Genomic DNA, 23,690 nt, shown 5'->3' on the forward strand with positions numbered 1-23,690 from the left:
CTGAATTTCTAACTAAACTGCGGATGGATGATATGACTATTAGTTTACCCAACCGTTTTCGGGTTGAATTATTGAACCAATACCAAGTGTCTACTGTTACTTATCCGGTAGACGTGTATCATTTTCTCTTCATTTCGTATGCTTAAACTGGAGCTAATCATACTCGGGTGTGACTTATAGTCCACGAAATACGGTATACGTTTTTGTAAACGGTGCCTGCTCATTTTTGCGGGTGTTGTACATATTCAAATATAGTCTGATTTGTGTTCCTTTATGAATCCACGAGGTGGGAAAGCAATGTTTGTCATTTTTGTTCCAAATACGAGAAAGCAATGGCAAAAATAAGACCATAATAAAAAGCCAAGTACGTAGTCTCGTGTTTAACGCCAATCGCTAAATTCCAGTCCGTCGTAGCCTTGAATGATGAAAATTCGAGACGAGCCAAAAGTGCCCGAGTTTAATAAGAAGATGGCGATAAAGACTCCTAAAAGAGCAAAAGAACAGCTGAATCAATGAAGCCGGCAAAAGAAAAGGTGAAGGCAAATCCTTTAGTGAAAAAGGTCACCCGCCGCCCGCTGCCACAAAGCAGGAGACGTGTTTGGAAAGCTGGCGGCTCCACGTCATCCCCGACTGCCTCGCGTCCCTTTAAAAGCGCCGACACCTACGCCAGGGAGCCACATTTTTCCAAGCAAAAGCGCTTCTGCGGGCAAAGGGAAGACATGTATGCAGCCGTTTTCATCCTGGCCTGCGTTTGCTGGAGCGCCAGCGCCCACCAGGACCACCGCCAGCTTTGTGGTAAGAATTTCGCTCTTTTCATTCCCGCCACCATGCTCAGCTTTGTCATTCCCATGAAAAAAATGTCTTTCAGCTTCGCCCAATATGACTGGATTCCTATCTGTGGTGAGTACTTATTTGAGATATTGTCACCTTTTTGGCTGTGTTTACCTTGAGTCATTTTGTATGCGTTTTGATTGTGGTGTCCCTCCTGGCTTCCCTTCCCTTTGTGTTTGTGATTTGTCATCAACCCCTGTCTGCGTATAGAAACCATGTGTTTTGCCATGTCTTGTCGTGGGAGTGTATTGTTTCGTGTTTTCCTGTTGCAGTAAGTATTGTTTTGCCTATTTGTTCAGTGTGCGTCTCCCCTGTTTTGGTTTGATTAAGTCCGCTTTGTCCCAGTTTTTAGTATTTTTGTATGATGGGGGCCGCCAGATTTTTTTTAATAGAGTTTTTACAAAATAGTGCATTTTTCTGTGCTTTTTGATCAAACCAGATGGGAAACCGGGGCGAGGTAAGAGCGGCGGGCCAGTACACGTACGACTCCCAGAATAAGAAACTCCGCTTCCAGACCAACACCAGCATTCCCTGGAACGTCACCATGGATTTGGATCTCCTGGTGTTTTTTGACGAGGTAACGACTCCGGTCGGCACGACCCCCGCCCTTTCTAAAACTGCTTTTCCCGTGCTACCCACAAGGGGATTTTATACAAGATGGACAGCAAAAACCAGAGCTGCGAGAAGAAATGGCTGCAGTCCACCAAGCAACCCTTCGCTCTTCCCGCCGATTCCACCTTCATGTCCACCATGACCTCCGGGAGTCTCTCCCTCCAAGGTGAAGGCCTGAAATTTCAAATATGGACGACACCGACACCCAACTTGAAAGGTAAGTTATTGAAAACATAAGTCGTCTAAGTATTGCCCATTTTTACTTGTAACAGTAGAAATGTGGAGAGCAAAAATAACATGCAAACAAGTTGCACTAGACTGTAAAATGTTGTGAAAATGTTGTTTTTTTTTCCCAAAAAACGAGACCAGAACATTTGATAATGGACCGACAGGTTTAATTCAATGTTTTGACGTAAGCATTCATGGTTATTCATCTATAAATTACACTAGACGAGGCATAACTGCAGCTCATTTATTTCTGACTCATGTGGAAATGAATGAAAAACTTGTGAAATTAGACATTTTCATACCAAAAAATGGCATCTTATCTTCCGATTTTCTGTTGTTGTTGCTATATTGATGTACCAAATACACTTGGCTTTTCTTCTTCTTTTTTGAAGGCAATGCCATGATGTGCTTAACCATGGGATGTTTGCCCGTGAGCACAATTTATGTGACAGAATCTTCCATGTTCATGTTCAGGTAGGTCTAGGTCGTTTTTTTCAAGCATATTTAGCTTCAAGTGAATGTCCTTTTCCCACCCGTTTTCCTCCTCGCCAGCAACATGAATGTGGAACTGGATATCAAAGATCCCGATCTTCTGGCCGTGCCTTCTTTTTGCCAAGGGTTGCCTCTGGAGGAGGCGCCCGAGGGGACGGCGTATAGTTTCTTTGATGAAATCATCTAAGTGCGCCTTTGGCTGCCGTTGAGGGCGACGGACGCCGCTCCGTCGGAACTGGGCCCCGCTTCCGATGGACTGGGCGCCTCGTGTTTTGGATAGAAATGTCCTTTTTTTTCTTGTACTCTATACTCCGAGAAGGCGATACGTACTCAATATGAATGAGCTAATACTTTGCACGAGACTGCCATGCAATTTCATATTTGACGCTCTTTGCCGTACACACGTTTTCTGTCTAAAGAAAGAAATGACAGCCGATCCGTTTAATCACAATTAATTACTGCTTTTGCATCAGTCTTGCTTACAAAGATATTTTACAAGATTTCAACTCGTCCTTGCTGGTTTTTGTTTCTTTGTTTTGTTTCTTGTTTTTTGGGGGTGGTCACTGAAATGAATTAGTTTAGGAAGAATATAGATTCTTGGATTTTGTTGTTGTATTGTACTGTTTTCAGCTAATAAAATAGCTAATAGACGAGCGATGTCATGTCGCTGCAAAGATAATTATTTGTCTTTTTGTTCATTCTGAGTTTGAATCGGAATCCTAGCGTTTCCTATATTAGTATTCAATTTATAATTCATTGAGTGATGTACCCACTAGTTATTTCATCAAATAAAATTGCTAGGCGAATTGGGAAATGAGAACGTGGCGTTAAATAAAGACAGAAATTCAACATTAAATTGTTATTTGTTGAATGCCATTGAGTATACTGCATGCTGTAAATAAATTAAATTAATCAGTTCATAGTTCACTGTGCTACTCAAACACACTGAAATCCACATCTATTTTAAATTCATATTTTTCTAAGATGCATTCCAGGCTCAGTTTGTTTCCTTGGCAATACTATTTGTTGCAAAATGTGTATCACTGGCGTTCTAGTGCCCTCTAGCGGGGACAAAGCCACCATGTAGTATACGTATATTCTCCATCGCATAAGTACTACGTTGCGTACGTTTGTACGCGAGTCTTTGTGAGATAGAGCGAGGGGGCGAGAGAGAGAGAGAGAGAGAGAGTGAGAGAGAGAGGGAGAGAGAGAGCGAGAGAGAAAGGCTCCACTCCACGTCCCGCCATGCATCTGCGTGCTTAGCCGCCATAGCGTCGGCGTGCTAAGGCTAAAGTTTAGCCGCTAACCTGAGCCTAGCTAAGCGTGCGAATGTGCGCGGAGCCTACAACACATCCGGCCGCTGTGGATGGAAGATGGCGACGCTTATCCTCGCTGGTGAATGGGTCAAAAATTGGGAGAAAACTGGAAAACATCAATTGTGAGTGAGACAACTTTAACGCATTTGTATTAAAACATAACAAAAACAAATTGCCTAGCCAGGACGGCTTGTAGAAGGAGAGTTAGGTTTGCACTGATACTTGTGCTTGTACTAGCTAGCTAGCTAGCTTGCTTGGTGGCACTTTATATGGAGCGCTTTTCGATCAAATGTGCTTTTTGGGGGTGTAAAACGGAAACTCTAACGGTATCATTTTTTTGTCCTTCGGGGGCAAGTGATGAATAACCTTGAAGGATGTGAGCTAACGATTTGGACATTTTTGCTAATTCCGTTCATCTGGGAGCTCGTCAATTGTAAACACGATGGCTGCTAAAGCTATGCCAAATAAAACATTTAAAGATCTCGATCACATTTTTTTTAGGTTATGCCGACTGTACTATTGCAAGGCATATTGTCAATCTTCACAAACGACAGGCTTGATTATTGTTGGCATAAATAAAGGGTTGTAATAATTGGAGGGAAGGACGTAGCTTGCTTGACACAACGTTAGCAAATTAGCCTTAAAGCTAGTTCGTTGTTTCACGGTGTCGATTCGATACTACAGATACTTACTAATTCGAGTTCAGTACACATTAACTAACGAAGGTAACACAATTTGTAAATCGACTCAATCCTTGACTAACTACACAGTGCCTCACATCTTGACATTAGCATTTGGTTTTTACTAGCTAATTGTACTTATTATTACTTATAAATATGTATTTGTTATTTTATGTTGAGGATGAATATTTTGTATCCAGGTAGCACTTCCTTTCATGGTAAAACAACAACAAAATGTCAGTAGGTTCATTAGATTTAACTGTAAAGTTTTTTTGACGCACACTTCTGTTGGTGGTGGAGGCCTGTTAACATTTAAGGCCAGAAATAAAAATAATGAATATTTAACGTCACTGTTTGCATCTTAGTACCTCGTAAATTGGTGAACATGAATTTGTACTTAATTCCAAAGCTTATTTATCTAATGAACACGTTCCATAAAAATGGTTGCTTATTTTTTTTCCCCTATTTTCCTTCTAGTGTACAACTCTGCAAGGGACTAACAGAGAAAATAGATCATGGATGTCAAATTAATGGTGAGTATTGTTTTTGCTCAATTTTTACTTCCGTATTTTACCGTGTTACCAGACCGCTTTGTCCAAAGATGGAACCAAGTTTGCACAGGTGTGGTTAGTGTGAAAAGGAACAAAAAAAGTTTGATTAATAAATATGCATTTATTGATCACTTATGTAGATATCCAGGCGGCCTTATATGAGCTCTGCTGGCAAGTTGTGCAGGGCAACCTCAAGGTGGACCTCGTCGCCAGTGTTCTTGGAGAGATGATGGTACTTTTATTTTTTTAAGTAAAAGTGTTGGTATTGTAGATGACAGCCACACCTCCAGTCCATTTGACTGGGGATGCATTGCTGGTTTGCCATGTTCATTATTTGTCTTTGTTTTTGCTCGCAGGAACTCCGAGATGACATGCCATCAATTTTAGCTGATGTCTTTAGTATTCTAGGTAAAGATGGATTTTCAAATTGATGATCATTAAGCAAGCATGCCATGCCGAAATCCACCTGACTTGTAATAATGTTTTTTTTTCCTCACAGATTTAGAGACTGTTGCACTGGAGGAAAAACACAAGCGCGACCATTATATCCAGTTAGTGGGAGCATGTTTGGTAAGAATCACCATTTTTAATGCATGATAAGAGTTTTGCATGCAGGTAATAATGACCACTTGATAGAGTCGTAGTATTTAAAGTCAGGCTAACTTTGGATTCAGCATCTGTTTTTAAAAATATTTAAAATGGCAAACTGCAATTATTAGGCTGGATTGCACTTGTGGATTTGATTTGAGGCCAAATTGCAGCAAATTCACACACATTGCTAAAGATAATTTCCAATCACTTTGGTATCTTTCAGATGTTTCTTCCAGAGGCCATTTTGAAAGAGCGCCTGGATCCAGAAACCCTCGAATCTCTTGGACTTATTAAACAAGCCCATCAATTTAATCAGAAGATTGTGAAGATCAAGACAAAACTGTTGTAAGTAGCATTCACTTATTTCATGTTAGATTAAAAATGAGACAGAAAATACATCAAATATTTTTACCATTTATGCCCACACGACTCAACATACGCTGCCCCCTTTTTTAACAGTTACAAGCAACAGAAGTTCAACTTGCTAAGAGAGGAAAATGAGGGCTATGCCAAACTCATCACCGAGCTTGGCCAAGATCTGTCTGGCAACATCACTAGTCACATTGTCCTAGAAAGTATCCAGTCTCTCATAGGTAGGACTCATTTGTCACAATCCATAGATTAGTTTCACTCTGTAAATAATATCAGTCCTGATCTGTTTACAAATTGCTACGTTGTCTGCGGTGAAACACAAATACGTGATTCCTAATGTTTCCTCCGTCTCGCATCTTCTCGCCGTCAACAGGATGTTTCAATTTAGATCCCAACCGAGTTCTAGACATCATCCTGGAGGTGTACGAGAGTCGATCGGACCAAGACGACTTCTTCCTGCCCCTCATCAAGTCCTACATGTGCGAGGCGCTGACTCTCTGTCACATCCTTGGCTTTAAGTTTAAATTTTATCAGGTAAGAACGTGGCAAGGAAGGAGTATATTCCAACCACAAACCTATAAGTATTTTTAAATGGTTCATCGGTATTCATTTTGCATTTAAAACTGTCATGTTTTGCCTAAAACCAGTCGGAAAGTTGGATTCCAAAGCGTCATTGGCATTTGCCTTTTGGTATGTTCCATTGTTTTGCATTTAGGAACCAAATGAGGAAACCCCCAAGTCGCTGTACCACATTGCCGCTGCCCTACTTCATCATAATCTAATCGAATTGGAAGATCTCTATGTACATGTAAGCGAAAAGAACTACATTAACTGGCGCACTTGTCAATTTTATTGAATGTAAATATTTGAATGGCAATGCGTTTTTCTTTTGTGGGATGACTTGTTTTGAGCAGCTTCTTCTCTTTGGCCCTGTCGTTGTAGCTCATGCCACTGGATGGCGCCATTGTCGAGGAACACAAACTGGTCATTTCCGAGGCCAAACAGATTGCTCGCAAGCTGGTCATGGTCGTGGTGCCTTCGGACAAAAGCGAAGATAAAGATAAAGAGAAAGAAAAGGAGGAAGACAAAATCGAGCAGGTTTTTAATTTCTACACTTTGTTCGTTTTTAACATGACGCTTAATGAAGTGAGTGGGGTTGAATTTGGCCAATGGTAGAATGTCCTGTAATGTTATTGTCAACTTTTTGTGCTGCCGTAGCCACCCGATAACCAGAAGCTTGGTTTGCTGGAAGCGCTTCTCAAGATTGGGGACTGGCACCACGCACAGAGTATCATGGACCAGATGCCTCACTTCTACGCTACTTCTCATAAATTCATCGCGTTGGCGCTCTGTCAGCTGCTCCACCTGACCGTGGAGCCTCTCTACCGAGGGTACGACGTCACTTGGCGGGCGGGCGTTAGACGCCACTTCGTCTCATCCGGCCTCTCGTTTCCTTCTCGCAGGGCCGGTCTCCCGAAAGGCGCACGGGGCCGCGTGATGCTTCCGCTGCGGAGCGAGCGGGCCCCTAAGCCCGCCGAGAGCTTCGAAGACTTGCGTAGGCAAACGTTCAGCATGCTAGGCTACCTGGGGCCTCACCTGGCCCACGACGCCATCCTCTTCGCCAAGGTGGTGCGGCTCGGCAAGGCCTTCATGAAAGAGGTACGCCGTGGCGCCGTCGTCTGTGCGCGCTCCAGCCTCGGGGTTCACGCGGGGGCGCTATGTCGGTCTCTGTTTCACAGTACCTGAGCAGCGAGGGCTCGGACAACAAAGACAAGATGGTCAGTGTGAAAACGACATTTACATTTTCACGTTATTATTTGGATCAATCTTTGATATGCTGGCTGTTTCTGGATTCCAGGAAATTCTATTGAGTTGCTTCCTGAGCATCTCAGACCAAGTTCTTCTCCCGTCCCTCTCGCTGATGGAGTGCAACGCGTGCATGTCGGAGGAGCTGTGGGGTTTCTTTAAGCTCTTTCCCTACCATCACAGGTGCGCCTTGTCTTATGAAAATGAGCTGTCTTTTAACCTAGTATTTGTTTTGTTGTTGTTGAAAGTTTGCCATATTTTTCTCCAGGTACCGCCTGTATGGACAATGGAAAAATGAAACGTATTCCAGCCACCCCTTGCTAGTCAAAGTCAAAGCTCACACTGTGGAAGGGGCCAGATATATCATGAAGTAAATCCTTTTTTTAAATTGAAATTTGTATCCTGTGGATTTATATGATTAAGCAGTGCTAGCGTTTTCCTCAAAATACTTTTTTTATAGCTTCACTTTGTTTCTAAAAATGATTTTCTTCCTCCAGGCGGTTGACCAAAGAGAATGTGAAACAATCTGGAAGGCAAATTGGCAAGCTAAGCCACAGTAACCCCACCATCCTTTTTGATTATGTAAGTGTATGCATGTTTGTTTTAATCGCCTTTAATAGACTTTGTCTCACCCGAATCTCCGCGCTTATCAGATGCTGTCGCAGATCCAGTGGTACGACAACCTCATCGGTCCAGTGGTGGATTCCTTGAAGTACCTCACATCCCTCAATTATGATGTTTTGGCCTGTATCCTAATCCTAAACTGTGTCTGACTTCATTTGTCGTAGAAAGTAGGCCTTGGCGAGAAAGGAATTTTGAAGGAACTGCCATTTTTTTGTTTTTGTCTTGATTAAAAATGAACTTTTTTAATATTTTCGGTAGAAAAAAATTGGGAGATTTTAATTTTAGGACACATCGCCCAGTCCCTGTTAAAAAAAGTGCATGTGAAAGTCATGACTTCTTAATCCCAATGTTCAGATTGTATCATTGAAGCTCTGGCCAATCCAGAGAAAGAGAAGATGAAGCATGACGACACCTCAATCTCATCTTGGCTGCAAAGTAGGTCTTAACATGAAATGCTTTACTTACTCTCCCCTGTACATGAGGTCATTGAAGAAAACCCATTTGAAATTGGAGTGCCTAACGCTTGTGTTCTATCCATCAAACAAGGTCTGGCAAGTCTGTGTGGTGCTGTGTTCAGGAAATATCCAATTGAATTGGCTGGCCTCCTTCAATATGTCACCAATCAGCTCAAAGCGGGAAAAAGGTTCGTTTGCTCGCGGTGGCCAATGCGTTCCCGTGACTCGCACTCGCGACGGTTTTGTTGACATTTTATGAACATTGCTGAGAAATACGTCATGGAGACGTTTTTCCTGGTTGCAGTTTCGACCTGCTGATCCTAAAGGAAGTGGTGCAAAAAATGGCCGGCATCGAGGTCACCGACGACATGACGTCAGAGCAGCTCGAAGCCATGACGGGAGGCGAGCAACTCAAAGCTGAGGTATGGACCGATAAATGGCCGAGTTTGCTCACACGCGGATAAATTAACGCTGTCCGTCGGCGCAGTTTTAAAGCACTTTATTCCTGCATAAGTTGTTGTACTGCTTTTAAAATAGTGTCACCATGAAAACTTCATTTTCTACGTCCATTTGATTAAAAACAATTGGATTTATGTACCTCAACTTGGATCAGTCAAGTGATTTTTCCTCTCCCCCTTCATCATGGTGATTAAAAACCTGCACTCTACCCACAGGGTGGCTATTTTGGTCAAATTCGAAACACTAAAAAGTCATCGCAGCGTCTCAAGGACGCTCTTCTTGATCATGAACTGGCCCTGCCGCTTTGCGTACTCATGGTCCAGCAACGAAACGGCGTGGTTTTCCTAGAGAGCGGAGAAAAAGATCTCAAACTGGTGGGCCACCTGTACGACCAGGTACGGACCGTCTGCCTAGTGTATATTTATTTAGTCATGGCGGCCGTCGAGGTCCAATCCTTATTTCCCACCGTTTCCCGCAGTGCCACGACACACTGGTGCAATTTGGCGGCTTCCTGGCCTCCAACCTCAGCACGGAGGACTACATCAAGCGCGTCCCCCCCATCGACGTGCTGTGTAACCAGTTCCACACCCCGCACGACGCCGCCTTCTTCCTTTCCCGGCCAATGTACGCCCATCAAATCCTGGTAAGCGGGGCGTCCCGGGCACAGCGGGTGGGTTTGCGTTCCTCCCGATCTCGTCCGCCGAGCGTCTCCTCTCCTCTCCTCTCCTCTCAGTCCAAGTACGACGAGCTGAAGAAAGCAGAGAAGGGCAGCCGGCAGCAGCAGAAAGTGCAAAAGTACGTGGCGGCGTGCGAGCAAGTCATGACGCCGGTGCACGAGGCGGTGATGTCCCTTCACCCGGCCCGGGTTTGGGAAGACCTGCGCCCTCAGTTCTACGCCACTTTCTGGTCTCTTACCATGTACGACCTGGCCGTGCCTCACGCGGCCTACGAGAGGGAGGTCAACAAGCTCAAGGCTCAGATAAAGGCCATTGATGAGAATCCCGAAATAGTGAGTACTACATTCAAGTAACCACAACTTTTTCCATCCTCAATTTATTGTTTTGGACCTGAAAATTGTCCAGTTCTTCTTTTAATACCAAGTATTCTCATAAAAAAAATAGATATACATTAAACCCTGGAATATCGCGGTTAATGTAGACCTGACATGGCTGCGATAATTAAAAAAAATGCAAAGTAGGATTACCCCTATAATAACCTTTTTTTCCCTTCAGTGCTGAGTCGTAGTAGCAAGTGGCTTCTGCTACGAGTTTAGCGTGGATTTTCACATTTTTATGAACTTTAATTTTTTTTTTTAAAATAATTAATAGGAAAAAATTGCGATAATTGAAGGAAGACTGGAATAATAATTTTTCAAATACTAAATATTCTCTCTTGAACTATTACAATAGCTGAAAGCCCCTCCCCGTTTGGACATCTATTCCAAGCTGTTGAAGCCTTACTAAGGATTTGCGTTTTGTTTTTGCCTCCCCTGCAGCCAATGAATAAGAAAAAGAAAGAAAAGGAACGCTGCACGGCTCTGCAGGAAAAGCTGCAGGAGGAGGAGAAAAAGCAGCTGGAGCACGTCCAAAGGGTTCTCCACCGCCTCAAACTGGAAAAGGACAAATGGTTGATGACCAGTGAGTATTTTGCAGTCCTACATTGGCACATACAGTGGCCTTTCTTTTTTTTTGCTGACGCTAAAACTCACCCTACCGACAGAATCCACCAAGAACGAGACCATCACCAAGTTCCTGCAGCTCTGTCTTTTCCCCCGCTGCACCTTCTCCTCCATCGACGCCGTTTACTGCGCCCGCTTCGTGGAGCTGGTCCACCAGCAAATGACGCCCAACTTTTGCACGCTTCTGTGTTACGACAGGGTAAGGCGCAATTCCACGCCCGGGTGCACCGTTTCCCCGCGCCTTGCATTTCCCGCTCTTTAAGCCACGCCTTTTCCGCAGGTGTTCTCCGCCATCATCTACACGGTGGCCAGCTGCACGGAGAACGAGTCCCACCGATACGGCCGCTTCCTCTGCTGCATGCTGGAGACGGTGACCCGCTGGCACAGCGACCGCGCCGTCTACGAGAAGGTACGACGGCGAACTCGCCGGCCGCCGTTGAGACGGGATCGTTGACGGTGGCTCTGCTTTTGTTTGTTTTTTTCCTGGAATGGCGCGAGCAGGAGTGCGGCAATTACCCCGGCTTTCTCACCATCCTGCGAGCGTCGGGCTTCGACGGAGGCCAACAGGCCAACCCGCTGGATTACGAGAACTTCAGACACGTGGTCCACAAGTGGCACTACATGTTGACCAAGGTAAGGCAACCTCCGACGGTCTGGCTTCCGTCGAGTGGCTCCCAGATGGGCGTAACCGTCCGTCCGTCTCTGCTCCTCCCAGGCCTCCGTTCACTGCCTGGAAACGGGAGATTACACCCACATCCGAAACATCCTCATTGTTCTCATCAAAATCCTGCCCTGTTATCCCAAGGTTTTGAACCTTGGCCAAGCGCTGGAGTTTCGCGTCCACAAGATCTGCCTTAAGGAGAAGGAGAAGAGGCCAGACCTCTATGCCTTAGCCATGGGGTAACCTAGCATTGTGTGCAGTTCGGCGCTCTGTGGGAGCTTTAAAATCCAGTAGCGTGGGCTTTAAGTCCTGGGATGATGTTCGTTTGGGGAAATGGTAAAACACAATTGGTCTTGAAAGAAGCTTGCAACACGGTTGCATGCATTCATTCGTTCATCTTCTCCTTATCGTCACAGTCCGTGGTTGGGGACGGTGTATCGCACGGTCGCCGATCATAGAATGAGGTTGATCTTTTTTTTAAGGCGATTGGGTCCAAAAATGGCCTAAAAAATCTCAATTCCCAATTTGGAATTTGGGATAAGCGACCCTCCCGGTGTAAATTGTAATCATTTGTTGTGCTTGGCTAGCTAGCTAGCATAGTGTGTTTCTCAAACCATACTGGTCTTAGGCACCAACGTAGGACTCTCACTGGCCAGGACGACTACTCGAATGAAACCGATGTTCTGCTCTGTTCCTTTTTCTTCCTTGTGAAAAAATTGTATAAATCTTCCAGCTATTCAGGTCGGTTAAAAAGCCAGAAGTTGCGCATGGTCCCCGAGAACGAGTTTCATCACAAAGAGCCGGCGGCGCGCAACGCCACTTCCGGCGGTCAGCAAAACGGGCCCGGCAGCACGGGCAGGCCCGCCGCGGCCATGATGAAGGGAGACGACGGCTTTTCGGAAGACGGCGGTGAGCGACCGGAACAAAGAAAGTGGGCCGTCGTTCCAAAATCCCTCTGACTTTTTTTAAATCTGCAGATCGGGGAAAGGACAAATCTCAGACGACCAAGCTATTAAACAAAGCTAACAGTTCAACCTCTAAAGTGACCGCCAGCAATGGGAACGGTGCTCTCAATAGGTGAGTCCATTCAAAGTTGACTAAAAAAATCTTAATTTCAAATCTTACATTTCCCTGTTCTCTTCCCAGCGCCAAAATCATGAAAGAGCGCGACGACAAAGAAAAGAGCGGCAAGGAGAAAAAAGAGAAAAAGGAAAAGACGGCCGGCACCACCCCCGACACAAAAGCCGAGACCCGCCGAGAAAAGCTGAGAGAGGAGCGAGCCGGCAAGGACGAGCGGGCGCTTCGCGAGGGTAAGGAGAAGACGCCCAAGGCCGAGCGAGACAAAGCCAAGCCCGAGGAGAAGAACAAAGATGACAAGGCCAAAGCGGGCAACGGCGACTCGGCGGCGGCGGCGGCGTCGGCGGAGCCTTCCAGGGAGCGCGATGCCGTCAAGGAGTTGAAGAGCAAGGAGAAAGCCGACCGCAGCGCCGTGGTCGCCTCGCGAAAGTCGCCCGTTCCCAGATTGGATTCGGCTGAAACGGAGAGGGGTGAGTAACCGGCCTTGTCTTTATGGGTTGCCCTATAATGATTTGTTTTCATCTTTTTTGAATGACTTTTTTTTCGCTCAATTTGACTTGTCTTTCCGCCTTTCAGATCACAAAAGACGAAAGCTGGACAGTCACACTTCTCCGTCCCACTCCTCGTCTGTTAAGGTTAGTATGGCTTGAGGAAGGCCGTGCCATTACTTCTCTATCTGCCGGAGCGTTCCCTGCCGTTGCACATTCCAGCCCGCCCTCTTCCTCCCCCCGAAGAGCAGCCCGTGAAAAATCAGCCCCCTAAACGTGGCACCTGGAAAGCCAGCCAGCCAGCACCAAATCCACCAGAAGATGGAAAAAAAGCATTTTGTGGACATTTTGGCACCATGCTTTTGCACAAGTGGGAGAAAAGCTCTCAAGGACTTGGCGAAGAAAATGTAAATATGAAGGCCAGTATTTTCATAGTCAAATATTTATCTATTTTCCTACTCAAGAAAGGCACTCCGTGTGCCTTTGGAAGAAATTTTCTACATTTCCATATTCCTAGTGGATTTTTTTTCTTTGGGGAAACTTTTTTTCCCCTCCCACATCTTTTTTTGTACCAAATGAGGAATATGGCTTCCTTTTTACTCCCCAAACACGGAGTTTTCAACGTCCCCTTTTTTTTGGAACATTTTTTGGCGACCTGAGAAGATGTTGCGATCCCTGCGATGAAAGCACACGGCACCCCCCCTCCCTCATCGTTACCAAATCCAGCAGAGAGCCGGATGGCGTTTTGCTGACGGAGCGCCTCTTTTGAGCGGATGGCTCCACCTCCCCCTGGGCACGCCGCCAGTCATTTGGTCTTTCCGGCCCCCACGACCACCGGCGTCAGCGAGCCGCGCTAGCTTTGGGCGGAGCCGCCCGCGGCCCAGATCGACGGAGATGACGAACGTGGCGTTCTCGATCCGTGACCCCATCGAACGAACGCCCTGGAAAATAAAGCCTGCCTGGACTACAAAGACGGGAGGAAAGATGGGGCGGGAGCTTGTCCTAGGTCTATATTTAAGCTTCCGGCCGTGAGCTAGGCTGGCTCCCTGTGTCGTATCCTGAACTGTAAGTGACAGCCACAGTTATCTCTGTAGGGACCTAGTCTCATGCGCACTCAAGCACACACACACGCACACACATGTACATTTGTCACATTTGCACGCACTCACGCAGGCACGTTAGCACCACAAGCACTTTTGATGTCACGTAGTCTTCTACACGACACATCGTATAGCGTTTAAAAGCACTCTACTTGCTCAGGGATTGCTATCATATTTCACTACACGTTAAGCCAATCATGTCTCCTCTGTGATAACCATGTTGAAGCCCTAAGTCCTTGAAGGTCACAAGTCAACGTTGTTGGTCCGGCCAGACCAGCCCAGCCCAGCGCCCACGTCCCCCCCGCCCCTTCTCCCCAAACACCCCCGTCCCGACATCCGCCCAAATCGGAATCTTCCGAATCTCTACTGCCGTCTGACAACCGCCTCCCGAAAAGTCCCACCCTCCCGCCGTCCGTCCTTCAGCTCATCTGTCATCTCCATTCATCCCTACAGGACAATAGCATCGATCCCAAGGAGTCCACGTCCAAGGTATGAACCCAATTTTCTATTTCTCACACACGCACACACGTGCGCACAAGCGTTCATTTTATTTAACCGATGCATCCGAGAATTGATAGATAATGTGAGTATTGTTAAAATCTGTTAGCTGCTTTTGACTGAATGATCGCTAGCATACCACAGTGTAATGTCCTTTATTCAATTTGCATTTTTTGAAAGAGATTAAGACTCCATAACATTTTTTTTAAGTGTTTTAATTCACAAATAGAAATGTACAAAAAGAGACCCTTTTGACCGTATTTTAAAAAGGTTGACGATCTAAGAGCTCAATTCATCACATTGGATAAGAACAAAAAATGTCTTGAAAATGGCTCCCTTTGACAACAAGAGGAATTAATGATCACGCCAGAGTACAAATGTTCATCTGAGTTAGGACACGCGACGGTGTCACGAGGCCCTCGTCCGCAAATTGGGACTTGAAACGCATGAGCGCTCTTTTGAAAAGCCACCATGTTTAAAATATTTGCTCTGTTTTTTTTTCCTTTTTTTTCCCCCCTGTCTGGGTCTAATTGTCATTGCAGTACCACCTCAACTACAATTCGCTATCGCGGTCCAAGAGCAGAGAGAGGGAGCCGGAGAAGATCGATGGCGACATTGCGTTGGCTCGTAAAGAGAAGAGAGAAGAAAAGGAGCGCAAAGAAAGGAAGAGAGTCAGTATGGCCGTACAATCACCATCACTTTTATTTTAGGAAAAGGGGACCCGTTTTGATTGTTGTCGTCGTTTAGGACCTGGGTGCGGGTGAGCGAGAGGCCAGCCTGGAACCCAAGCGCAGGAAGGACGAGAACGGGACCAGTAAGTTGTCGTATCCGGAGTTGGGGTCGGAGTCGGTGCTGGTGCCGGAGCCGACGCTGACCTCCCCGACGGAGCCTTTGACCTAAAAGCTCTTTTTCCTGTCAGACTCGTCCAAGAACAGCCAGTGCGAGAGCCCTTGCGATTCGCCGCTCTCAGCGGAAAAGGAGAAGAGCAAAAGATCCAAATCGTCCAGCAAAGAGAAAGGCGAATCCCTCAAGCCCGAGCGAAGCTCCGCCAGCGGGAAAAAGGTACTTTCCACTTTCACTCCCTCTTCGCCTTCGAGAATCCCGGCTTGACTTGACTTTGACTTGCACTTGCGTTGCAGGAATCCCGACACGACAAGGAAAAGAAAGACAAGAGGGACAGCGGTGGCGGCGGCGGTGGAGGAGGCGGCGCCGGAGGCAAGGAGGAGAAAAAACAATATCCTTAACTGCCGTCGACTTTTGGCGACGTCTAGCCCGCGACAGAGACACGTCTACCTTTTTCCCCTTAACCTTCACACTCATAAGTCCTCTGACAAGCACAGATAATGTGCGTGCGTCATGGCTGAAGGTAAGTCCGTTTTTTTTCCGCCACCCCCCAAACGCAAACAACGCCATTGGCTCTCCTTTTGACGTCTTTCTCTGCTCCACCTGCAGACCCACCCGGAATCGTGCTTTTAAACGGCAAGACTTCTTCAACACTTCCATTCGCGCCCTCTTCTTGACTTTATTGCCAATCTCCATTCCTACAAGTTAGTTTTTTTTTTTGGCCCTCTTTTAATTTTGTCGTCACGAATAGACTCTCTCTCTCGTCCCGTCTGCCTGACGAACTCCGTTACCTTTCTTAACGTACAGAAAACAATGTTAATATTTAGTGAAATGACTATGAAAATAAGCTCTTGTAGCAATTTCTAGATTTAGTATTCTCATGCTTTTTTAAACCAAATGTCTTCAGACTTTGCTTTTGCTCATTTTATTGGCGTTAAAACCCTTTCCTCACTCATTAAGCGCATCCTATCCCGCCAAGAGACTTTTATTTATTTAGCGCCACCTTTAAGTCATTTAAAACAAAAAGACCGTTTTGTACATTGTGTAAAATAATAAAGGTAACATGAATTTCATGTCATTTTTTTCGCTCCTATTTTTTTTTTTTAAATGTGTTGCAGTGTTTACTCTTGTGATTGTGTTCATTGCATTTTACATAATTTATCGATCAATGGCAGTCGGTTTTAAATTGTTGTATGGCACCAATGCGAAAAAAGTCTTCTCCAAAATGGAAGCTACTTTGGAGATTTTATCTGCTGTGCTCAATGAGTGTTTGTTTTTCTTTTTTAAACGGACAAAAAAATAAATAGTTTTCATATGGGATGTCTGTCGCTTTGCTTGTGTCTTTCCTACAGCCGCAAATCTAAACGACGTCGTCCAAAAGAGATAAAGCGATACTCACATCCTGTTTGTACTCCGCAAAACGGCCAATTTGCTCTCTGCGTCAGTAAGAACAAAGATAAAGGTGAATACAAATTGGCTTTTATTCAGGAAATGTAGTAAAACGTACCTTCCGCCATGCAGCGTTCAAATGAGATCATGTACTTTGTCTTTTCTGGCCATTGTTCAGCTTTGGCCAATCTTACAGCGCATCTTTCTCTAAAATGTAAATGACAAGTCACTTTTTTGCCTTTTTACAAGTGAGTGGCCTTTGGAAAGTCCACATCCGACTCTCCTCAAAGGTGGAAGTACAATTTGCCACCGAGTCAAAATAGAAAGTGAAATTCAAAGTGGCAGTCTGAGCAAACGTTTCTTGTTCCTCTAAAAAAAAGAATATCGTTATTGTCATGACAAAGACGGAAGGAAACTCACTTATTTGCCGCTTGTGCTGAATATTATGACACTGAAAAATCTTAAGAGTAAAAGCAAAAAGGACTTCACTAAGTAACAGTTAGACAATGTTTTTCACCACGGAAAATAGCTTTCAAAAAGCCACGTCGTCGAAATAAGGAAGGCCCGAAAAGCGCTCGACGGGGAAGAGCCAAGTTAAAGCAAACATCCTTGCCTGTTTGGATTCCCCGCCATTGGCGTATTCACACGGGGGAATAGAATAAATAGCAGGTGATGTGACCCCAAAAGTCAACTGTGGGAGAATTGGAGCAAATGTGCTATTTTCAAGCGCTAATGGCTAGCAGCTAGCCCTTGGCGGCGCTCCAGAAGCAGCTCTGGGATTCCAAAAAAGGTCTAAACGGGAACTCTTCCCATTCCCAATGGCTAGAATTGAAAGGCCTGGATGGCCGCCCACTCCTTCCCTCCCTCCTCCACGTCAACGGCCACCACACGGAAAGTTCCGTAAGGCACTTTAAAGAGGAAAGACAACCTCTTTGAGTCCGTGTGTTTTTGGTGGCGATTTCAGGGGGTCAAAAAAGAAAAGAAAAAAAAATGGCTTCCCGTGTTCCAGTTGGGCGGCCTGAGTGTCGGGGGTCACACGCACGGCGGCCGTTAGCGTCCCGTCGGATATTCACCGTTCGCTCCATCTGAAAAAAAATCAACACAAAATGAAATTCAGTACATACGTTGAAAAATTCAGAATCCTCACTCACTCACCTTTTAGATTTTGACGCTCTCCGTCCCGTACACATTGTAACCTTCGCGGTACGTGGCAAAGTTCTGGCTGTTGACCGGGGGGGCCGGCTTGAAATTTTGAGCATTTTTGGCCAGTTTCAGCCTTTTGGTCTCCTGCCGAGACTTGTAGCAAAACTCAATGAGGGCCACGGTCATGGCCAGGCCCAGCCCCCCCACCAGAATATAGAAGACCCCTGCCACGTTGCTCAGGCTCAGTGCACTTGTCTTGTCCTGGGGGAGGTAAAGACCACCGTTAAGGCTTTCGCGAAGCGGCGGCGTGACGCGACAAAAGACGGCCAACGCAAAGTCCTAAGCAAAGAGAGCCGAAGGTGAATGCGGAGAAGTCGGAACGAACGAACGCAGGCCTGCGTTTTAGTCAAAGGGGAAGGCGGTCGTGGTCGTACAGGTCTACGTCTCGTGGCGCCGCGTTTTGATGCTGAGGGAGGCCAAACGGCAGCCAAATTTATCGGACTGGAATTAGAGGTAAGATCTTGAGCCCGAGGCCAACCTGACCCAGCCTGATATTTTTTTTCTTAAAAAAACGACAAAGTATAGTAAGGCTTTTTATTAAAAAAAAAAAACGACATAGTTTAGTAAGGCTTTTTTTCTTTAAAAAACGACATAGTATAGTAAGGCTTTTTTCGTTAAAAAACGACATAGTATAGGAAGGATTTTTTTCTTTAAAAAAACGACATAGTATAGTAAGGCTTTTTTTCTTAAAAAAACGACATAGTATAGTAAGGCTTTTTTCGTGAAAAAACGACATAGTATAGTAAGGCTTTTTTTCCTTAAAAAACGGCATAGTATAGTAAGGCTATTTTTCGTGAAAAAACGACATAGTATAGTAAGGCTTTTTTCGTGAAAAAACGACATAGTATAGTAAGGCTTTTTTTCCTTAAAAAACGGCATAGTATAGTAAGGCTATTTTTCGTGAAAAAACGACATAGTATAGTAAGGCTTTTTTCGTGAAAAAACGACATAGTATAGTAAGGCTTTTTTTCTTAAAAAACAGCATAGTATAGTAAGGCTATTTTTCATGAAAAAACGACATAGTATAGTAAGGCTTTTTTCGTGAAAAAACGACATAGTATAGCAAGGCTTTTTTTCTTAAAAAACGGCATAGTATAGTAAGGCTATTTTTCGTGAAAAAACGACATAGTATAGTAAGGCTTTTTTCGTGAAAAAACGACATAGTATAGTAAGGCTTTTTTCGTTAAAAAACGACATAGTATAGTAAGGCTTTTTTTCTTAAAAAACGGCATAGTATAGTAAGGCTATTTTCGTGAAAAAACGACATAGTATAGCAAGGCTTTTTTCGTGAAAAAAACGACATAGTATAGTAAGGCTTTTTTCGTGAAAAAACGACATAGTATAGTAAGGCTTTTTTCGTGAAAAAACGACATAGTATAGTAAGGCTTTTTTTCCTTAAAAAACGGCATAGTATAGTAAGGCTATTTTTCGTGAAAAAACAACATAGTATAGTAAGGCTTTTTTCGTGAAAAAAACGACATAGTATAGTAAGGCTTTTTTCGTGAAAAAACGACATAGTATAGTAAGCCTTTTTTTCTTAAAAAACAGCATAGTATAGTAAGGCTATTTTTCGTGAAAAAACGACATAGTATAGTAAGGCTTTTTTCGTGAAAAAACGACATAGTATAGCAAGGCTTTTTTTCTTAAAAAACGGCATAGTATAGTAAGGCTATTTTTCGTGAAAAAACGACATAGTATAGTAAGGCTTTTTTTGTGAAAAACCGACATAGTATAGTAAGGCTTTTTTTGTTAAAAAACGACATAGTATAGTAAGGCTTTTTTCGTGAAAAAATGACATAGTATAGTAAGGCTTTTTTTCTTAAAAAACGGCATAGTATAGTAAGGCTATTTTTCGTGAAAAAACGACATAGTATAGTAAGGCTTTTTTCGTGAAAAAACGACATAGTATAGTAAGGCTTTTTTTCTTAAAAAACGGCATAGTATAGTAAGGCTATTTTCGTGAAAAAACGACATAGTATAGCAAGGCTTTTTTCGTGAAAAAAACGACATAGTATAGTAAGGCTTTTTTCGTGAAAAAACGACATAGTATAGTAAGGCTTTTTTCGTGAAAAAACGACATAGTATAGTAAGGCTTTTTTTCCTTAAAAAACGGCATAGTATAGTAAGGCTATTTTTCGTGAAAAAACAACATAGTATAGTAAGGCTTTTTTCGTGAAAAAAACGACATAGTATAGTAAGGCTATTTTTCGTGAAAAAACGACATAGTATAGTAAGGCTTTTTTTCTTAAAAAACGGCATAGTATAGTAAGGCTATTTTCGTGAAAAAACGACATAGTATAGCAAGGCTTTTTTCGTGAAAAAAACGACATAGTATAGTAAGGCTTTTTTCGTGAAAAAACGACATAGTATAGTAAGGCTTTTTTTCTTAAAAAACGGCATAGTATAGTAAGGCTTTTTTCGTGAAAAAAACGACATAGTATAGTAAGGCTTTTTTCCTGAAAAAACGACATAGTATAGTAAGGCTATTTTTCGTGAAAAAACGACATAGTATAGTAAGGCTTTTTTTCTTAAAAAACGGCATAGTATAGTAAGGCTATTTTTTGTGAAAAAACGACATAGTATAGTAAGGCTTTTTTTCTTAAAAAACGGCATAGTATAGTAAGGCTATTTTTCGTGAAAAAACGACATAGTATAGTAAGGCTTTTTTCGTGAAAAAACGACATAGTATAGTAAGGCTTTTTTTCTTAAAAAACGGCATAGTATAGTAAGGCTATTTTTCGTGAAAAAACGACATAGTATAGTAAGGCTTTTTTTCTTAAAAAACGACATAGTATAGTAAGGCTTTTTTCGTGAAAAAACGACATAGTATAGTAAGGCTTTTTTTCTTAAAAAACGGCATAGTATAGTAAGGCTTTTTTCGTGAAAAAAACGACATAGTATAGTAAGGCTTTTTTCCTGAAAAAACGACATAGTATAGTAAGGCTATTTTTCGTGAAAAAACGACATAGTATAGTAAGGCTTTTTTCGTGAAAAAACGACATAGTATAGTAAGGCTTTTTTTCCTTAAAAAACGGCATAGTATAGTAAGGCTATTTTTCGTGAAAAAACGACATAGTATAGTAAGGCTTTTTTCGTGAAAAAACGACATAGTATAGTAAGGCTTTTTTTCTTAAAAAACAGCATAGTATAGTAAGGCTATTTTTCGTGAAAAAACGACATAGTATAGTAAGGCTTTTTTCGTGAAAAAACGACATAGTATAGCAAGGCTTTTTTTCTTAAAAAACGGCATAGTATAGTAAGGCTATTTTTCGTGAAAAAACGACATAGTATAGTAAGGCTTTTTTCGTGAAAAAACGACATAGTATAGTAAGGCTTTTTTTGTTAAAAAACGACATAGTATAGTAAGGCTTTTTTTCTTAAAAAACGGCATAGTATAGTAAGGCTATTTTCGTGAAAAAACGACATAGTATAGCAAGGCTTTTTTCGTGAAAAAAACGACATAGTATAGTAAGGCTTTTTTCGTGAAAAAACGACATAGTATAGTAAGGCTTTTTTCGTGAAAAAACGACATAGTATAGTAAGGCTTTTTTTCCTTAAAAAACGGCATAGTATAGTAAGGCTATTTTTCGTGAAAAAACAACATAGTATAGTAAGGCTTTTTTCGTGAAAAAAACGACATAGTATAGTAAGGCTTTTTTCGTGAAAAAACGACATAGTATAGTAAGCCTTTTTTTCTTAAAAAACAGCATAGTATAGTAAGGCTATTTTTCGTGAAAAAACGACATAGTATAGTAAGGCTTTTTTCGTGAAAAAACGACATAGTATAGCAAGGCTTTTTTTCTTAAAAAACGGCATAGTATAGTAAGGCTATTTTTCGTGAAAAAACGACATAGTATAGTAAGGCTTTTTTTGTGAAAAACCGACATAGTATAGTAAGGCTTTTTTTGTTAAAAAACGACATAGTATAGTAAGGCTTTTTTCGTGAAAAAATGACATAGTATAGTAAGGCTTTTTTTCTTAAAAAACGGCATAGTATAGTAAGGCTATTTTTCGTGAAAAAACGACATAGTATAGTAAGGCTTTTTTCGTGAAAAAACGACATAGTATAGTAAGGCTTTTTTTCTTAAAAAACGGCATAGTATAGTAAGGCTATTTTCGTGAAAAAACGACATAGTATAGCAAGGCTTTTTTCGTGAAAAAAACGACATAGTATAGTAAGGCTTTTTTCGTGAAAAAACGACATAGTATAGTAAGGCTTTTTTCGTGAAAAAACGACATAGTATAGTAAGGCTTTTTTTCCTTAAAAAACGGCATAGTATAGTAAGGCTATTTTTCGTGAAAAAACAACATAGTATAGTAAGGCTTTTTTCGTGAAAAAAACGACATAGTATAGTAAGGCTATTTTTCGTGAAAAAACGACATAGTATAGTAAGGCTTTTTTTCTTAAAAAACGGCATAGTATAGTAAGGCTATTTTCGTGAAAAAACGACATAGTATAGCAAGGCTTTTTTCGTGAAAAAAACGACATAGTATAGTAAGGCTTTTTTCGTGAAAAAACGACATAGTATAGTAAGGCTTTTTTTCTTAAAAAACGGCATAGTATAGTAAGGCTTTTTTCGTGAAAAAAACGACATAGTATAGTAAGGCTTTTTTCCTGAAAAAACGACATAGTATAGTAAGGCTATTTTTCGTGAAAAAACGACATAGTATAGTAAGGCTTTTTTTCTTAAAAAACGGCATAGTATAGTAAGGCTATTTTTTGTGAAAAAACGACATAGTATAGTAAGGCTTTTTTTCTTAAAAAACGGCATAGTATAGTAAGGCTATTTTTCGTGAAAAAACGACATAGTATAGTAAGGCTTTTTTCGTGAAAAAACGACATAGTATAGTAAGGCTTTTTTTCTTAAAAAACGGCATAGTATAGTAAGGCTATTTTTCGTGAAAAAACGACATAGTATAGTAAGGCTTTTTTTCTTAAAAAACGACATAGTATAGTAAGGCTTTTTTCGTGAAAAAACGACATAGTATAGTAAGGCTTTTTTTCTTAAAAAACGGCATAGTATAGTAAGGCTTTTTTCGTGAAAAAAACGACATAGTATAGTAAGGCTTTTTTCCTGAAAAAACGACATAGTATAGTAAGGCTATTTTTCGTGAAAAAACGACATAGTATAGTAAGGCTTTTTTCGTGAAAAAACGACATAGTATAGTAAGGCTTTTTTTCCTTAAAAAACGGCATAGTATAGTAAGGCTATTTTTCGTGAAAAAACGACATAGTATAGTAAGGCTTTTTTCGTGAAAAAACGACATAGTATAGTAAGGCTTTTTTTCTTAAAAAACAGCATAGTATAGTAAGGCTATTTTTCGTGAAAAAACGACATAGTATAGTAAGGCTTTTTTCGTGAAAAAACGACATAGTATAGCAAGGCTTTTTTTCTTAAAAAACGGCATAGTATAGTAAGGCTATTTTTCGTGAAAAAACGACATAGTATAGTAAGGCTTTTTTCGTGAAAAAACGACATAGTATAGTAAGGCTTTTTTTGTTAAAAAACGACATAGTATAGTAAGGCTTTTTTTCTTAAAAAACGGCATAGTATAGTAAGGCTATTTTCGTGAAAAAACGACATAGTATAGCAAGGCTTTTTTCGTGAAAAAAACGACATAGTATAGTAAGGCTTTTTTCGTGAAAAAACGACATAGTATAGTAAGGCTTTTTTCGTGAAAAAACGACATAGTATAGTAAGGCTTTTTTTCCTTAAAAAACGGCATAGTATAGTA

The 23,690-nt window shown here is 42.2% G+C and overlaps 3 protein-coding genes across 10 annotated transcripts in view; 2 read left to right on the forward strand and 1 right to left on the reverse strand.

Annotated features, from left to right (window-relative positions):
- The first annotated feature begins 240 nt into the window (after positions 1-240).
- epd (ependymin) lies at positions 241-2,842 on the forward strand. The gene is made up of 6 exons (XM_077592001.1): positions 241-795; positions 869-900; positions 1,271-1,408; positions 1,474-1,660; positions 2,064-2,145; positions 2,224-2,842. Exons 1-6 carry the CDS (start codon positions 513-515, stop codon positions 2,348-2,350), a joined length of 849 nt encoding a protein of 282 aa, XP_077448127.1. The 5' UTR covers positions 241-512; the 3' UTR covers positions 2,351-2,842.
- Positions 2,843-3,324: 482 nt separating this feature from the next.
- On the forward strand, positions 3,325-16,682 carry thoc2 (THO complex 2). The gene is made up of 39 exons (XM_077591436.1): positions 3,325-3,601; positions 4,637-4,692; positions 4,851-4,942; positions 5,067-5,118; positions 5,210-5,280; positions 5,525-5,646; positions 5,761-5,894; positions 6,047-6,207; positions 6,389-6,481; positions 6,616-6,771; positions 6,892-7,064; positions 7,137-7,332; positions 7,413-7,451; positions 7,532-7,662; positions 7,748-7,849; positions 7,977-8,061; positions 8,133-8,226; positions 8,458-8,538; positions 8,650-8,746; positions 8,863-8,980; positions 9,233-9,412; positions 9,496-9,660; positions 9,751-10,026; positions 10,513-10,654; positions 10,737-10,894; positions 10,976-11,104; positions 11,197-11,328; positions 11,411-11,595; positions 12,090-12,265; positions 12,334-12,433; positions 12,503-12,903; positions 13,010-13,068; positions 14,475-14,510; positions 15,062-15,190; positions 15,267-15,333; positions 15,439-15,581; positions 15,659-15,753; positions 15,836-15,885; positions 15,972-16,682. The coding sequence occupies exons 1-38, from the start codon at positions 3,537-3,539 to the stop codon at positions 15,861-15,863; spliced, it is 4,719 nt and encodes a 1,572-aa protein (XP_077447562.1). The 5' UTR covers positions 3,325-3,536; the 3' UTR covers positions 15,864-15,885; positions 15,972-16,682.
- Positions 14,875-23,690, reverse strand: part of LOC144067648 (glutamate receptor 3-like) — a 46,516-nt gene continuing 37,700 nt past the window's right edge. For 4 of the 8 annotated variants that reach the window (XM_077591441.1, XM_077591438.1, XM_077591437.1 and 1 more), the window contains 2 exons: positions 17,907-18,155; positions 16,826-17,836 (listed from right to left, as the gene is read on the reverse strand). In XM_077591441.1, coding sequence (XP_077447567.1) covers positions 17,910-18,155 — 246 coding nt within the window. In that variant the 3' untranslated portion in view covers positions 16,826-17,836; positions 17,907-17,909. Of the gene's footprint in view, positions 16,799-16,825; positions 17,837-17,906; positions 18,156-23,690 lie in introns of those variants that run through there. The other 4 variants (XR_013298011.1, XM_077591440.1, XR_013298012.1 and 1 more) reach the window with 4 other exon arrangements.

The sequence above is a fragment of the Stigmatopora argus genome, chromosome 22, assembly GCF_051989625.1.
Source record: "Stigmatopora argus isolate UIUO_Sarg chromosome 22, RoL_Sarg_1.0, whole genome shotgun sequence".
Taxonomy (NCBI): Eukaryota; Metazoa; Chordata; class Actinopteri; order Syngnathiformes; family Syngnathidae; genus Stigmatopora; species Stigmatopora argus.

Coding starts and splice junctions, on each gene's coding strand:
- epd (XM_077592001.1), top strand. CDS start 513: ATGAAGCCGGCAAAAGAAAAGGTGAAGGCAAATCCTTTAGTGAAAAAG. Junction 796..868: donor GGACCACCGCCAGCTTTGTG/GTAAGAATTTCG, acceptor AATGTCTTTCAG/CTTCGCCCAATATGACTGGA. Junction 1,661..2,063: donor ACCGACACCCAACTTGAAAG/GTAAGTTATTGA, acceptor TCTTTTTTGAAG/GCAATGCCATGATGTGCTTA.
- thoc2 (XM_077591436.1), top strand. CDS start 3,537: ATGGCGACGCTTATCCTCGCTGGTGAATGGGTCAAAAATTGGGAGAAA. Junction 7,850..7,976: donor GGGGCCAGATATATCATGAA/GTAAATCCTTTT, acceptor TTCTTCCTCCAG/GCGGTTGACCAAAGAGAATG. Junction 10,027..10,512: donor TTGATGAGAATCCCGAAATA/GTGAGTACTACA, acceptor CCTCCCCTGCAG/CCAATGAATAAGAAAAAGAA.